The following is a 17,115-nucleotide window of genomic DNA, read 5'->3' as shown; positions in this document are numbered from 1 at the left end:
CCACCACCCTCTTGTTTCCAACGGGCACGATCTTAGGCACATTTCGACAAGAAAAGTCCTGCAGTCTGCAGCCCCGGCTGGGGAATGCCAGGAACGCTTCCTGTCTAAACACGCACAGGGCTGTGCCCAGTCAGCAAGTAACCGCAGCGAGAGTCCCAGCACTGCTACTCATGTGCGCCGAGAGAAGGTGGCTGCACGTCCAGGCCGGGTAGAGCACCAGCCAGGAATTAAGCCATGCAGGGTGAGGATACTTCTGACCTCCCTCGTACAGCAGTTACAAGGATTTCTGAGAGAATTTTATTTCTTCAATCGATTTACATGCCGCCTGATTGGTCCTAGGGTCTCTGGGCAGCTTACATATAATGTAAGTGAAAGAGACTTGAAGAACCAAAGTACAGTGGTACCTTGGCTCACAAAGTTAATCCGTTCCAGGACTCTGGTCGTGACCCAAATTGGTCGTGAGCCAAGTTAAATTTCCCCATAAGGTTCAATGTAAATAAGGTTAATCCGTTTTGTAACCATTTTTTAAATCAGAAAAATGTGAAGCAAAGTGAAAACAACAAAGATCGTGGCCATTCCCTCCCCACCACCCCGAGCACAAGCACGGCCATCTCCCCGCCCCCCCAGCATGACCGAGATTGCGCCCGTCATCCCTGCAGGTGCCCGTCATCCTGGCACACAGGGGGGTGGGGGGAGAGACATGGGCGCGATCGTGGGTGCACTGGGGGAGGGAGAGATGGGCGCAAATGGTGCGCTGGGGGTGGGGAGTTGGCCGTGATCGCAGTTCCGTTCGTGCAGGGAAGACATGCCTGATCAGAGGTGCGCTCCTGCAGGAAAGACAGGTGCAATCTTGGCCATCTCCCCCGCGGCTCTGCTTTGCTGCTCCCGTCTTTCCTGCAGGAATGCGCCTCTGATCAGCCACGCCTTCCCCGTATGAACGGAACTGCGATCGTGGCCATCTCTCCACCTGGGGGGTGGGGGAGATGGCTGCGATCTTGGTCGCCACCCAAAGTGGTGTTTGTGACCCAAGCCAAAATTTTTCAGAAATTTTTGTTCATGACCCGATTTGTTCATGAACCAAGGCATTCATGAGCCGAGGTACCACTGTATGCAGCAAAATCTTAAGGAATGCAAGGAATTGCAGATGGTGCTGACAGTAGTAAAACCAGGCAGAATCTCACCATTCCAGTAATTACAGATGGACAAATCCTGGCCCATGTGGGTGTAACACAAGCGGTACAGGTTGGATTTCATGTGGTCCGGAAAAAGCCACTTCAAGTACTTGGTGTCTGAATTGAAAAATGCAGAGAGGGAGAGGCAGTAAGCACATGTACCGTTCCTCAACACTGTTTCAAGCCCCAAATCCTCTCATCCTGTGTAGGGTCCCCAAATTTTGCAGGCCCATAGGCCCATCCATCCATCCATTTTAAGTGTCGTGGAAGTGGCTGAAAATGGCCACTGTGAGTGGGTTACTAGTCACTCGACGGCTGCTGGGGTACATGGCTAGGCAGCAACCTTTTGGAGGCACCCCACCATGCTAGAACCCTGTAGCTGGGTCCACACAACACAAGGCAGAGTACAAGTCGAGTATGGGTTAAGTGTGGGTTGTCACTGAACTGTGGTTTGTGATCTTACGCGAACCCAGCTACATTAAGAAGCCATGGTGTGTTAACCAGGAACAACCTATGAAGAGTACTCATGAGTTGTTGGGTTGTGAACTGTGGGTTGTTTGTTGTTAATAAACCTAGTTCATTAGTATGGCTGGGTTCACACAATACAACAACCTGCAATTCCCAACAATCCATGGTTCAATGACGACTCATAGTCATCTTGTATTCAGGTTGTGGAATCCAAGACTCTTGCTTTTTCTCTGTGATGTGTTCTCTGGGGATGCAGGCAGGATTCTTTCTAAGCCTGCCTGGAGACCCTGGGAATCGATTCCAGACTGTTGCGTGCAAACCAGGTGCTTGACACACTGAAATGCCGCTGCTTCCTTGCAAAACAATGTAATCTCCACAGGATATTCAGGGCAAATACAGAACCGAATAATGGATGAAAGGAAGAGCAGCCTTGAAATTGTTTCACGAGACAAGAACTGCACATTCACAGGACTGAACAAGTGTTTATTGATCAAAGCCTGGGAGCTGACCAAGAGTGGCGGCTGAAGGGTTTGTGCAGGAGAAAACCCCATGGTGGGTGATCTGCTACTTGCACTTAATAGAAACACTAATCTGAGTTCAAGGAAGACGAATGATCAGTGATATAAGCAATAGCTTTGTGGTACTAATATATCGCCTTATTTGGAAATGGAATTTATGCCCTGGAATGAAGAGTCCAGAATTCTAACAATACAGAGAGCTCCATTCTAGCAGAGCTCCAGGCATGCCGAAAACAAAATGAGTGATCTGAAAATTCTGGGCGTGAAAGTCACAGCAGAGAGGTGCTAAATAACCAGTTTTGGAGGGGATGTGGGAAGCAGAGCCTTGGGTAATAAGCTGAACGGTCAAGTAAAAAGACCCAAGCAACATTTTATTTCACCTAGAGGCAACTCAGAATCCTTGGGCTGCACTTGTAATGGTGCACTTAAATAATTTTGGCCATGGGACCCCATGGTCTTAAGCACTCACATATACACATGCACAAACTTTAGATGGAAATGTATCATGACTGTAGCATGTGAGCCAAGTAGTCTAGCGGTGTTTGGGGCCCTCCTATTCCTTCTGCAGAATGGAGCTCTGGACATCTGCCCCAAAGTCCTGCCCTGAGGGCGCTCCTGGGACCCTGCCGGGACTTACCCCCATACTGCCCCATCTGAGGAGAGGAGAGAGAGATGAAGGTGTCCACGTTGTGATCAGGGGTGGTGGCGATGAGGGCACGGCAGATGAGGCCTCCTGCAGGACAAAGAAACAGGTGTGAAGCACTGCCTCCTTCCAGGCATCTCCTAACCTCACATACTTTCCATACTGGTCCGTGGAGAGAGCCCTACCTCAGGGCTGGTTTTGGTCTGTGCAGATTCAAACTGGGTGCTTTTCCAACACAAAGCTCAAAATGGGTCAATCTGCTACTCACTTTTTTGCCATCCGCAAATAAACCACCTGTTTGACATTGATGGGTGTCTGTAATAATATTTACAGGCTTTGTCATTGAAATGGGGCATATCATCAATTTTTCAAAACAGTTACTCGCACCTCCCTTTTATGGGAAAACCTTAAACTCATGGAAAATTAAAAATATTTTCTCACTGATTCCTAAATGGATTCACTGAAGGATCCATCATCTATGGTGGATCAATTCCTGAAAATCCACAAAAGGGCCAAATTTCCCCTAATTCTGCAAGGGAGAGCTATGGCTGTACAGTTTTGAAAAACAGGTATTTTTTCCAGCTGCATGTTCATTGCATTGGAAAGGACAAATAAAACAAACCTGCCAGAGGGAACAACACATGTTTATATTATATTTGGTGAGCATTTGCGCACTCATGCGTGCACCCCAAAATTTAAATTATACCTTTAAATTTAAAGGTATATATTTAAATTATTTATTTATTAGTTTTGGTTAAAGCCACCTGTTAGCATCATGCTTTCTGGGTGGCCCTTACAATATAAATAACTTTGATAATACAGTTAAAATATCATAATAAATAAACAGGATAAAGTCACAAGAAAAAATCCTGAAATAAAAATAAGGCACATATTAATATAATTAAAACCAGTGCCATTGATATAAGTAGTCCAGATAGTGCCAAAGGTGCGGTGGAAAAGGAAGGTTTTTGCCAGGTGCCTGAAACTCAGTAAAGTAGGCACCTGACAAATATCTGGCTGTAGAGTGTTCCATAATTGGGGTGCCACCACAGAGAAGGCCCTCTTCCATGCAGCCTCCCCCTTAACCTCCTTGGGGAGAGGCACTCGTAGGAGAGCCCCAGTCAACTGTCTTAAACAACGGGCAGGAATTATTCTACTTGTAGTATCGTATAATAGTATTAATACATGATGTATGTCTGGACCATGAATACTAAACACTTATAACTTGGAATGCCTATTAAAGGGGTGTGCACTTGGGGTTATCTTGTTTTTAAGACACAATGATTATTTTTAAGTGATTTAAATGTGTCTTGCCTAGTTGAAGCCTGCAGCAATCTCTTCCAGCCCTAGAGGCAGGTATCCCTAACCAGCATTAAAGGAAGGATTCGTAGGCATGAGGCAGAGGTACCAGCTTGCTCCCCGCTCTGTTGTGGGGCATCCCACCCCTAAGGGACTAGAAAGGGGAGGAAGCCCCTTTGTTCAGGGGGCAATAGGAATCCACCACACTGGCTCAAGTTCACATCTCATTTAGCCAGTTCTGGGTGATACTGAGAAGCATTCAGCACTTCCCAGAAGAGCTAATTATTATTATTACAGAAACTCTGTTTGCAGCCACAACTGTGCAGAGCGAAATCTACAGGAATTTATTCTGGTTAAACCTGCACAAACTTCATCCTGAGGCATTCAAAATATATAAGTATCTCTGCAACCCACCTGCTGCCTTCCTGGTACAAGGGTGTCTTGTGTGCGCATCTCCTTAAGAAGCACAACATACCACCAAGCTATGGGATATGTTCTGGTGGCTTTTTCGAGGGCAGGGTTGGAGGAGGTTAACACTTCTTGGTTTGCTTGGTATTTAAAAATGGTAGATTATGTTGTGTGCCTTGGCAGGGCAGTGGAATGGAGCTGCAACCAACCAAATAATTGAAGGTTGTCTTATGGGGCAAGGGTGTGGGGGTGTGGGGCAGGGATTGTTCTGCCCCCGAACCCAAGTGGAAGAAAAGAAGTCCTTCAATAATGGCAACTACGGAAAACTGGCTGGGCCAATCCAACAGTTTTGGTGACTCCCAGACCAGGCAGACTGTCAATGGCTCTCAAAACTAATAAGGTCCCATCAACTGATGAAGAAATGTCTCGCTTAACATGGTGCGACCAGAAAAATATAAAGACCCCCTTGGGCCCCAAACTCCCTGGGGTCCACACAGAGCAGAGAAAGCCAGTGGAACCTTGGTATTTGTCCCACCTGCCAATGGATCACAGAAACCAGACTTACTATACCAGTCAGTCCAGCCCATACCCTCCATGCTATCATACCATGATCAAATGAGGGACTCATGAGTTGAAAACAGTGTGCCATGACACACTCCCTTCAGCACTTGGTCCCTCGAGATCACAGAATGGTGGAGCTGGGAGGAGCCAGAAGGCCACTGGGTCCAGCCCCTGCTATTGCAGGACACTAAGTTACACCATCGCATTCAGACACTTTCCGAATGTCACCAACAAGGGAGAGCCCACAACTTCCCCACAGAATCGGTTCCATTGTCGAAGGGCTCTGCCAGCGACACTGGGTGGCCACAAGGAACTCCCGCGGATGCCCGCCCTTCCTTTCCTTGACTTAGATTTCCCTCAACTGAGCAGTGCAGGTGGCTGAATTTAGCCACTATCCAAATTTCCCACGATGCTCCTGCCCTAGTGCTGGGCTGGGACATTGTGGGAGATGAAAAGGAGGTTGCTACACTCAGCCAAGGAGTGCTGCCACGACTGCCACCGAAGCGCAGCAGAGCAGAAGGCAGCCCACGAGAGGATAGCTTGCCCAGGGCCCCTCGCTGGATCCAGCCCTGCCCCCACTCCAACCCAGGAACTCACCTACCTTGCGAGTAGCAGATGAGGTGGACCCCGTCAACTGCATTCTGCATGATGGGGTAAATGGCCTGCCTGAAGCCCTCCACTTGCACCCAGAGGGGTTTCAGGCTCTCCGTGCGGTCGAACAGATCGACGACGGTTACGTTGGTCCCCGGGTGGGTCTGAGGGAAGCCGTGGAGAGAAAGGTTAGGCTGCTCCTGGCTCTTCAGCAATGCACACTTGGAGCCTGGAGGCACGCAGCGCAGGAGCTGCACGGCTCCGACAAGTCAGTCTCAGATGCCCAGTGTGGCGCCCGTGGCTCCACCGTACAAGCAGACGACTCTTTCGGTGCCAGCCAGCTCCTGGCCCTAGATCAGCGGTGGCGAACCTACGGAACGTGTACCACAGCGCGCTTGCAAAGCCCTCTCTGTCGGCACGCGAGTCAAGTCGCCCAGCATCGCCTTGGCAGCCGAGCATCGGATAACCGTGCTCGTAGGGGCCACATGCATACGCGGAAAGGAGTAGCAGCGCCAGGCGATGATGCCACAAGCTGCGCCTCATTAGCTGCGACTCGTCCAAGCTTTTGCATGGCCAGTCAGTGCGCTGCCAAGGAGATATATATATATATATATATATATATATATTTGCTTGGACTGGCTGTGAGTTGTTTTTTTCTACATGAAAACCTCAGTTTTCAGTTTTTACTGCAATGTTGGCACTTTGTGATAAATGAGTTTTGTGTTGCAGTTTGGGCACTCGGTCTCTAAAAGGCTCGCCATCACTGTCCGAGATGGTTGCCCTAGAGGGTCTGAGAGTGGCCCAGTCAGCCAGACCACCCTAACTCCATCTTACACTGTTCTGAGAGGAAGAGATCTCTATTTGACACTCAGTTGCCGCTCTCTGCTAAAAACAGACACGAGATGCTGGCATCGTGATGCTGGCTGAGAGACCAACTGACTCCACTTAGCAATCCACAGGCTGGTAATTGGCTTGACTCCCAAACAGTGAGGAATCAACATGAACATCTGGGCAAAGGAAGAGTGTTGTGTGAGGCCCTGGCAGACTAAAACACAGGATTCCTTTGAGGAATCTCCACCCAGGCAAGTGGGGGGACCCAAAGAGATCTCCTCCAATGAAAAGGAGGGGTGCAGTCTTTTCTTGACTGCAGGGCTCCCAGAAAGTGATGGGGGGAGGGGTCTGACCCAGGCAATTTTATTTAGGCCTCTGAATAGCATGAGTTTCTTTTTCTGCTGTATTTGCCATGGAAGCGCCGGTTTAAACTGCTTATTGCTTTGTGCTGCGGAACGGAACATTTTTTGCCTGTTCTGTACTTTTTTATCTGAATCCTTAATAAATCCATTATCCTGTTACACCCAAATAGAGACCAAGCACTTTAAGGGTGAAAGTGGGGAAGTTCACAAGGAGGCATGGATCATACAGTCCTAGAACAGTGGAGCCAGAAGGAGCCAAGAAGGCCCTTGGGGCCCCCTCACTGCAATTGCAAGTCACCGGTTTACACCATCCCACTCATGGTTGGCTTGGAGTAGCCCTTTCACTCAGACCACGTGGACTCCATCTTACCCAAGTCCAAGAGACAGAAACCTCCCTTCTGCAATCCATTCAGGTTGCTGCTAAAGCGAAAGGCCAGGCCAATATTTTATTTATTTATTTAAAACATTTCTATGCCGCCCCCATCGCAACAAAGCCTCGGGGCGTTTCACAAAGAACAGGATGCTGGCACTGAGATGCAGTCGCTCTGCCTGAGCTCATCTCAGTAAGCACCTCCACTTGATAAACCTTTAACTAGTAAACTGTCTAGGTGCCCGAACTATGAAGAGTCTTCTAAATTTCATCTCAGAGCTGGGAACGAGCAAATATAGTCGACAGACAGAAAACAAGCGCTTCTTCTGGGATCTTGATGCAGGCACTAGAGGAGTTTACAGCAAGGTTTTCCCTCAGTGCAGGTGCTTTGCTGCAGGTTTCCCCAGAGGAAGGGGGAGACCTGTCACGACCACCAGGGAAACCTCACCACAGAGCCCCTGGTTCTGAGAGAACCAGGCAGACAGCTTAGGGCAGGACTGCAAGCTAGACTGTCTTTTCTGCTTATTTGTCACTTGTCACTACGTTGCCACTTGGAACGGCTTCCATGCCTGACCCTGGCCCAAACCCAACTGCAATGGATCCAGCCAATCAATCCAATGCCCTCCACTGCAGATGCATGTAAGGCTGCAATGCACGGAGAGAGGCGCAACGGGGGCTGTGAGAGGCCTTGCACTGTGCAAGCAGCTGATTTGGTCTTCGAGGGGAAGCAGTGTGGAAAGGGGGCGAACCAAGGTGCTGTCGTAAGCAGTCAGACGCAGCCTCCTCCACCCTGCACGCCCCTCTTCCTTCTCTCTGAGGCCCATGGCCCAACCTCAGAGGATAAGCTAGCAGAGTTCTTTCTGCACTGGCTACAACAGGTGTGGGAAGGAGCTCTGCTTTTGGAATTCCAGCACCAAGACTGCCGGATCTCAGAGCTGGGGCTCCAAATATTCCTGTGGACACCCGGACAACATCAGGACGCTAGAGGATTGTGGCCTTATAGACCACAACATCTGGGCAGCACCAGGTTGTCCGGGGTTATGGTGCACCTGGGCTACTTAATAGCTCTTTTGATCTCTTCCAGCCTTAAGGCTAGATTTCTGCAGTGATATTTAAGTAGGTTTGAGTAGAAAAACACAAGCAGAAGGAGACTGTGCTGCCAACTTCGCAGAGTTGCTGTTGGGGTAAAATGAAGGGAAGTTCATGGGCACTACCCAAAGTTCCTGTGGGAAAGGAGGAAATGAAAGTATAAATAAGCAAAAATAAAGACCCAGAGGGGAGGGGAAAGAGGGATGGGAACAGGCTGGAGGCCTCGCTGTCGTGCCCCCTGGACAGCCCTGTTCCAAGGAAGAAGAGTCGGCAGTCCTAGTTCCTACCAGGGCCTGCACCGCAAGTATTTGAGCTTGTGGAGGAGCCTGCAAAGGCCCCAGCCGCTTGGGAAGAGGGTGCCTCAGAGGAGGAAGCTGAGCCCCCGCAGTCAGGTCCCAGGAAATGCTCCGCTACCTTGCTGAAGGGCTGGGCTACAACAGGAGCCTGCTCAGAGGGAATGGCGCTCCCCAGGAGCAGGGCTCTGACCAACTGCTTGGATATATTGCAGCTGAGCCCTGCGGGAAGCTTAGCAGGCTCGGCGGTGAAAAGCCCTCAGTGCTGGCAGCAAAGCGCTTCCTCCTGCTGCAGTGCCTTCCATCTTGCCCCAGGATGGATGCCCTGTGCTGTGAGCCCCTGGAATCCCGGACTCTGCTACCGGGCTGCCTGACGGGCCTCTGCCCCAGCTCTATGGCTCCTGCCCTAAGGCGGCCACCTGTCTCTGACTCCCTGCCTGTGCTTCAACCTCAGCATGGCTCTGGGTATTGGGCATGCTGGCTGGGGATACTGGTGCTTGTAGTCCAACATATATGCTTTTTTTCAAGAATTCTCTTTTATTTGTTATTTTCCCCTGTGTGGTAGGAAAAGATTTCCTAGGACTGTTTTAAGAATTGTCACTGGGCATAACGGGGCAGAAATTGGGGAAGGAAAGGGAAGGGTGGCAGAGATGGCCCACAGCCATGCATTCCTCACCCCTAGATGGCATCTTTTTCTGTATTATAGAATGTTTTGATCTGTAAGCTGCTTTGAATTCATATTTTTAAAGGTGAGGTATACAGTTTTGAGTAAGATTCAACATATTAAAATCATATGAATATGATCCACAATATTGATCCACAATATGGCCATGCCGCCTCCTGTATTCCTTGCAGGCATCCCAGCTGCGGCACTCACCTCATTGATGAACTCCAGCAGGAGCTGGAAGTCGGAAGGGCTGTCAAACAGGCCATGGATGACGACGACGGGCTTGTACGAGGCCGTGAGCGTGAGCAGGAGGAAGATGGCCAGGACACAGAACGGAGCCAGTACCCGGATACAGCTTTGGTGCTGCCGCATGATCCCACCAGCTGGACGAGACAGAAAGTCACCTGTGACCCACAAGGTCCATCCAGATCCATCCAGCACAGGCCTCCATTCACATGGGAGCAAACCAGCTGCCCACAGGATCCCTCCAGCAGGATGGGTACAAGAGTTCCACCTGCCTGACAGCAACCGGTGCCCACAGGTATGCGGTTTCTGATGATGGAGGTAGCACACAGCCAACGAAACCACTAGTCATCGATAGCCTCCTCTGTCAAGAATTCATCCAATCCCCTTTTAAAACCACCCAATTGGTGGCCATTAAGGCTTCCATAATTTGATTATGCATTATATGAAGAAGTACTTCTTTTCATCTTTCCTCAATCTCCCACCAGTCCTGGGATCCCAGATGCTAGTACTATGGAGAGGGAGAAAAAATGTCTCCCTCTCCATCCACTTTCCACACACCATGCAATTTTTAAACATCTATCATGCTTTTCCTTACATCCCTTTTTTCTAAGCTGAACCATCCCAGTTCATTTGTTTATTTATTTATTTGGGCTATTTCTAGGCCATCTGAGGCTTATGCGAACGGGATGGCATACAAAAACTCTAAATAAATAAATAAAATCCATCGCTATGCGCCTCTGGACAGCTCACAAGATCAATAAATACAACAGTACAAATACAAACCTCATAAATACCCCAACCAAAAATAAAACTAAGCAACCCACAACTAAAATAAAAATAATTACAAATCTATTAAACATTAAAATATTGGGTGAAGTTGTTGTAGCTGCTCTTCATAGGGGAGCTGATCAACCCTTCCTCATTTTGGTTGACCATCTCTACACTTACTTGTCCTTTCTCAGAAATGTACACAATATTCTAAGTGCAGTTACATCAAAGCTTGTATAAAGGGAGTACAATCTTGGCAGTCTTACTTTCAATTCCTTTTCTAGGGGCATCTATCTTTTCCACAGCAGCTGTGCACTGAGCCAGCATTTTCATCACACCACAATCTCAAGATTCCTTTTTTGCTCACTCACTGCTAGCCCAGATACCATTAGCCTGCACTCCAAATGGGGTGGGGGTTGCCCAAACATGCATTATTTTATGCTTCCTTACACTGAACTGCATTCACCATTTTGACGCCCATTTACCCAGCTTGGAGAGATCCCTTTGGAGCTCCTCACAATCTTTTTGGTCTCAACCACCCTAAACATTTGGGTGTCATCAGCAAACTAGGCCACTTCACTGCTTACTCCTAATTCCAGTTCATATATGAATAGGATGAAAAGCGGTCCACTAGGAGAAATTACCATTTATTTCCACTCTCTCCTTAGTTACTGATCCGTAAGAGGACTCCCTTGGCACAAACTACCTTATTCTGTGACTGTTAAATATGCCTTTGGTGAAGGACTTCGTTGAAAGCATTTTGGGAGTCCAAGTGAACAATTTCTACTGGATTTCCACATGCAAATGGTAATTTGGCCAAACTGGATATTTGTAGTGGAACCTAAGATCTGCACAAATGGAATCTTTCTTTGTTATTCCCCTGGTCTTCGGCAAGTGTGTTCCTATATGTGCAGTCTTATCCTGTCAATGGCCTTGCATGTTTCAGCTGTCTACAGAACAATCCAAGTCATGTAGGAAACCTACACGGAAACTGACAAGGAAAGATTGCAACTGTGCGGGAAGGAGTGGGAGATAATAGTGGGAAAAAGAAACAAGAATCAATTTGCACAATTCAAAAAAGAAAAATGCAATTTTTTTGTCATTAAATGTTAGTTCAACACTGGCTGGTATCCTCTCTTTCAATCCTTCTTCAACTTGTCATCAAGTCCAAAAAGGAAAGGTATGGGCTATACCACTCTTTTTGGAGTAGCTGCTCTTGTTGCACAAATTCTTCCCCAATCTCCCAAGTTTAAACTTGTGCAAGTTTAGAAGCCTGAGAAGGAAATGGAGGGGGAAATTGCCTAAATCTAAAGACCAGGCATCACATAGGCTGGCATTTTTGGTCCACCCAATTTTGCCCTCAGCACTGCCCATTGCTGTGCCCAACGAAATCATGCCACTCCCAAGAGTCTCTCCAAAACTGAACTGAGTCATTCAGCAAAAAGCGGTTCCACACCCCTGCAGGAGATGAGATCGCATGACTGAATTTTCTTCCATCCGCAAACTGTCTCCTGCCCACAGAAACCATCTTTCCTATATGCATAGATTTATTTACTTTAAACAGGAAAGATCGTCCAGTTATCAGCCATCCTCACCTGCAGCCAGAAGTGGTACAGCCCAAAGCCAAGCATACTGCTGTTGTCCTGAAAGTGGATTAGTTCATATCCTGGTGTGCATACAGCCCAATCAGTGCACAACAGGAATGTGAAGAACAAAAAAAAAAGATTTATTCTGCAGAATAAAGACGCACGAGGATTGTTCCAATCTGGCGCCCTGAGTGGAGCTCACCGCAGCCTTTTATACATGTCAAGTCTAAACTTCAGTATGTCATACACTTCCGACAGACCGTGGAGTGCTTTTGTACTAATAATAGGCTTTTCCTGTTTCCATCCTAAGTGACAAGATACTGGATATAAAAAGATACAGGATGCCCCCGAAGGTGGGACAACAATCAGTTGTTTTGTTCTTTTTGCTAACTTTCTTGTATGTGCTCGGCAGGCATTATGTGCTTAATGATGTTTAGAGTTCAGCTAAAATTCCGCTTGCTCATCACTGCCTAAGAATTATGCCAATGCAACTTAGCCATGCCAAGCTCTCTTAGTTTCATGTATGCCATGCCTAGTCTAAGGAAATTAAGAAAGCCCTTATTAGTATTATTAACAAGGCAGAGTGTCTCATTAAACACCTTAGTAACTTGAATATAAACTTGGTTATAACTTGGATATTGCTCTCTGCTATTAAAGCAGGAATTCACACAGTAATTTCCTCTTCTATCTTTACTTTGCTTGGCTCCACAGCTGTTTCACTAAGGTCACCCACATTCCTGGCATAATGGCACTGTGGTTTGGTGTAGTGGTTACCAGCGAGGGACTGGGACTCAGCTGGGTCCGACGCCCTGCTCAACCCTGGAGCTCACTGGGTGGCTTTGGGCCAGCCGCAGACTCTCAGCCCAACCCACCTCACAGGGTTGTTGTTGTTGTGGGGATAAGTCTGAAAGCAGCAGGAGGAAAATAAGTAAGCTGCTTTAAGTCCTTTAAAAAGAAAAAGGAAGGATAGAAATCAAATAAATAAATCAAAAGCGAGCTACCAAAACTGAAGAGAAAGTAACTTGTACACAAACCCAGCTACAAATCTGAAGTGGGACCTGAACCCCAAAAGACAAAATTGTGAGCCGCCCCGAGGCTTTGGCGAATGGGGCGGCATAGAAGCCTCCTAAATAAATAAATAAAATTACCCTTTGGAACCCAAATAAAGATGCTGCTGGTGGATAGCACTTCTCTTTGCTGCAAGCCACTCTCCTACTTTAAAAATGTTGAAGAAATACGATCAAAATCCGGAGGAGCACCAGATGGTGAGCACCAAGAACAGTGGCCTGCACTGACACCATCCCAGAGTCCCTCTGTCCAGGCCATCTGCTGTCTTGGACGTAGCAAGGCAAGGACTCCATCCAACTTAGCCTCCTAAAAATAAGCAGGGTGTTTGGATGGAATGATCTATGGCTAGTGGTGGAAGGAATGCAGAGGTGGAAGGAAAAACCAGTGCTGCACAACAGACACATTTTTCAGAACATGGAATCTAAGAAGCATGAATCAAGACAGACTGGAAACTTTAAATCAAAAAGTGAAATTGCTAAACATCACAGTGCTTTGTGTGAGCAAGCTAACACAGACTGGACAGGGACATTTTCCATCCAACAAACACAAAGTGGAAATGACAAACTCGGAAAAAACAGATTGGCTCTAATACTAAGGCAAGAATGATATATTTTCCTTCATCTCACAAGCTACTTAGTTCCAGGAATGTAAGCACAGTTCCTGAATACACTTCTAAATTGAGTACACATCTTATTTAGAATAAAAATCAAAGCCGGCGTGATCAATCAGCAGTTTAACAATAATGATTGCGCACTGGTCCATGCCTAGTTCAGGTCCCTAGCCAGCTCTGCATCACACTGCATGCCACAAGCACAGAAGCATCTCACAGGCTCATTATTCATCCAGATCTCTGCCGTATCCCTGCTTCTCTCCCATCCAAGCTGGTCCAAACCGCCTTCTTATACGAGAGCCAGTGTGGTGTAGCGGTTAAGAGTGCGGGACTGGGACTCAGGCAGTCTGGGCCCCAGTCCCCTGCCAGCCACGGTGCTCACTGGGTGACTTTGGGCCAGTCACAGAGGCTCAGTCCAGTCTGCCTCACAGGGTTGTTGTCGCGAGGATAAAATGGAGAAGAGGGGAATTATTTAAGCTGCTCTGAGTCCCTTGAAAGGAAAGAAGGCGGGATATAAGCAGGCAGGCAAGCAAACAAGCGGATCTTCTCTGGCAGCTAAGATCCGATATGGGAGCAGGGTAAGCCAAAAGCCCTGCTGCAGCGTTAGGAATCCCGGACACCCAGAAATGCAGGCACAGCAGCGAGGGACGCGTTCCAGCCACACACATGGCTGGGTGTTTCCCTCTCAATAGATAACAAGGGGCTCTTAACCAACCAGGGAACAACTTCCTTCCATTACTGAGAGTCACTTTTGATCCCATGTATACTACTGGTTTCAGCTTGCAGAGCTTGTTATTCTGTGTTTTGGGTCGCCCCGCTTGACAGCTCTCCGAGGAACTTAAGAGGCTGCCTCGTTCAGAGTCGAGCTCCTTGGCCCACCTAGTCCAGCACGGACCGGCGACAGCTCTGCAGGTTTTCAGGTAGGACCCTTTCCTGGCCCTACCTGGGGACACCTGGGCTCACCCTGGGAACTTCTGCATGCAGAGCGAGAGCTCCACCCCACTCTGCAGTCTGGCGGCTTGGGCTGGACAGATGGCCAAAGCCACTGTGTGGGGACCTGCACGGTCTCTCTTTGTTCTTCGTGCAGTTCTTACCAACTGGAGATTTAGTCAACAGAAATGCAATTGCATGGTGAGTTCTGACACCCTTCGTTTGGTACTATTACCTTAACGCTCTGTAGCCTTGCAAGCATTTTTGGCCTATGACTCATGATGCTGTTTTTGACAGTTTGGGTGCAGGTACACTACTCATTCCTTTGAAGTAAAGTCTCTTCTCACTTGATGATGTATCGGTGTGTGCTTTTGTTTTTGTACAATATTGTGGGTCCCACAAACTGATAGTGCCTATTTTGTCTGTGACAATAACCAAGACAGCTCTTCGTTTGGCTTTATACATCAGAAATACTCCAACATGAGAGCTGAGGAACCTCCACTTGGCTAGGGAACACAGAGAGGGCTTCTCTGCTGCTGCTACACCCAGGTTTTGTGACTGCCTCCCTGCGGATTGCTGACTTGACCCTTCCTCACTGGTCTTCTCCAAAGACTGTCCTGCTCAAGGAGCCCTTCATTCTTTAAATGCACAGTTCAAGGATTGGTAACCTCTAGGCCGAAAGCGTGTTGAGGGCCACAACTCCAATCAGGTTTAGCCTGTGGAGCCAATAGTAAGAAACGCTGGGAGTTGTAGTCCCCCCACCAAAAAGCCCAGCTGTCTTCTTGGTATTGTTTGGCCGATTCCAGACTTCTGCAACCTGCTGCCATCCAGGTGTGCTGTAACTTCTCTAGCCAACTGAGCCACTGATGGAGCTTGTACGCCACCACATGGAACGAGATGTAGACCAGCGGACCACAACTTATACAATCTAATAGGGAAATCCACTTCCAAGCATAACAAGTGGGTCAAAATTATTTAAAACCACACTCACCAAAAGAAGGAACACATGCCAGTCTTCTCTAAGCTGATGCCCTCCAGATGCAGGCCTACAACACCCATCGTCCTCAGCCAGCCTAGCCAAAGGCCAGCCAATGCACTGGAGATCCAGTAGCGCCACCCGTTATTTCAGCCATTTAAGCACCACCTCACTGTCGCAGGAAGCAGGCAAGTCTCTCAGACAGATCCACAGCCACAAACAACCCCACTCTGGGCTTGAATGACTGGACTGATCAAATTACCTTCCCCTGTAGGTGGCAGGCGGACAGCTCAATCACAGTGCAATTAGCCTATAAAACATACCTGGCCAAGCCTTTGTGACCGACACACTCCCAACTCTGCACTGCTTCCGGAGAGGCTTGGCTCTCGCCACGCCACATGCTTCCCACATTCCTGGGATTAAAAAGCCCTCCCTTGTTCCCACCCCTCCCCTTCAGCCAACAGCAATGCGCAGGGGTGGAGACGGGAATTTCCTAAAAAGGAGAGGGGTGGTGGGAGGTTCCAAATGGCCAATGGTAACGCACACCAATCCCCAACTGGGGCTCCTCACATTAGGTCTCCAAATCTTGTTGGGTGGAAACTCCCATTGCCCCAAGCAAGCATGACCAATAGTCAGTGTGATGGGTGCTGTAGTCCAACAACTTTGGGAGATTCAAGGTTGGGAAACACTGAATTTAAGAATGTATAATCCTAGGTAAATTTAGATAGGGGGCAAAAGGCCCACAGCTCCCAGCATGCTGGAGGTTAATATAGGCCTACTTTCCAGTCTAGTCTTGTACAGTATTGTGGCTTAAGGCAGCAGAACTAGGCAGAAAGTTCTGTGTCCAAGACTCTGGCCAGAAACTCTCTGCTTGGGCAGGACGGGGCCTATCAACCTTCTGCACTCAACCAGGTGCCCTCCTGTGTTGGATGACCATGTACTCTATCACAGTATGAAAGTATGAAAGAAATTACAGCGCTAGGAGCTAGGCTGGAACAATATGGAACACTTCCCTTTGCTTCTCCAGTTCACAAAAAAAGTATTTAAATTCTTACACAGCATAAGGTATGTTTTTATTTTTTACAGTTTTGGTGCACCTGAGATTTCTCCCAATTCTACCCAGGAACTCAAAGTGCTATGACACACTAGAGGAGGAGGAAGAGGAGGAGGAGGAAGAGGAAAGACTGGGAGAGTCCCACAAAGCTTAGGCAGTACTAAATTTGTGTGTCTTTAAAGATACTGCAAGATACTTCCTCATAGTTACTGCCACAGATCAGCAGCCCTTCTACTCTGAGTATTTTTACGTTAGGCTAGTACTGGATAGGCTTGTAGCTTCCTGCTTACTGGAAGGAAGGAAGGAAAGCAGGATGCGCTCCAACAGAGCAAAGCTCAGGGGACCCAGGTTCCATTTAGATGCCAGGAAGCATTTCCTGACAGTTAGGACCCCGAGGGTATGGAATGGGCTTCCATGGGAGGTGATTGAGGCCCCATCGGTGAGGGTGTTCAAAGACAGGCTGGACATGCACATGGTGGGCATGTCGTGAGCAGAGCCGGCTGGAGCCGGGGGTCAGACTAGATGGCCCGGGAGACCCCTTCTGACTTGCTCTGTTTCTATGTTTCTATGAAAGGGAGAACAATCACTCTAAATTGAACATCCAA

General features: G+C 48.1%; 1 protein-coding gene across 4 annotated transcripts in view; it reads right to left on the bottom strand.

Moving 5' to 3' along the window:
• The window catches only part of PPT2 (palmitoyl-protein thioesterase 2), a 46,334-nt gene that overhangs the window by 15,692 nt on the left and 13,527 nt on the right, over positions 1-17,115 (bottom strand). For all 4 annotated transcript variants that reach the window (XR_006413707.1, XM_044419691.1, XM_044419692.1 and 1 more), the window contains exons 2-5: positions 9,483-9,655; positions 5,671-5,824; positions 2,796-2,891; positions 1,182-1,289 (exon numbers count right to left, since the gene is read on the bottom strand). Coding sequence is in view for 3 of the 4 variants with exons in the window: in XM_044419691.1 (XP_044275626.1) it covers positions 1,182-1,289; positions 2,796-2,891; positions 5,671-5,824; positions 9,483-9,644 (520 nt within the window). In the remaining variant the exon portion in view is untranslated. The remainder of the gene's footprint in view (positions 1-1,181; positions 1,290-2,795; positions 2,892-5,670; positions 5,825-9,482; positions 9,656-17,115) is intronic.

The sequence above is a fragment of the Varanus komodoensis genome, unplaced genomic scaffold (genome assembly GCF_004798865.1).
Source record: "Varanus komodoensis strain SLA01 unplaced genomic scaffold, ASM479886v1 scaffold107, whole genome shotgun sequence".
Lineage (NCBI taxonomy): Eukaryota > Metazoa > Chordata > Lepidosauria > Squamata > Varanidae > Varanus > Varanus komodoensis.
The sequence above is the reverse complement of the archived record's forward strand: the minus strand, read 5'-3'. Positions and strand labels throughout refer to the sequence as shown.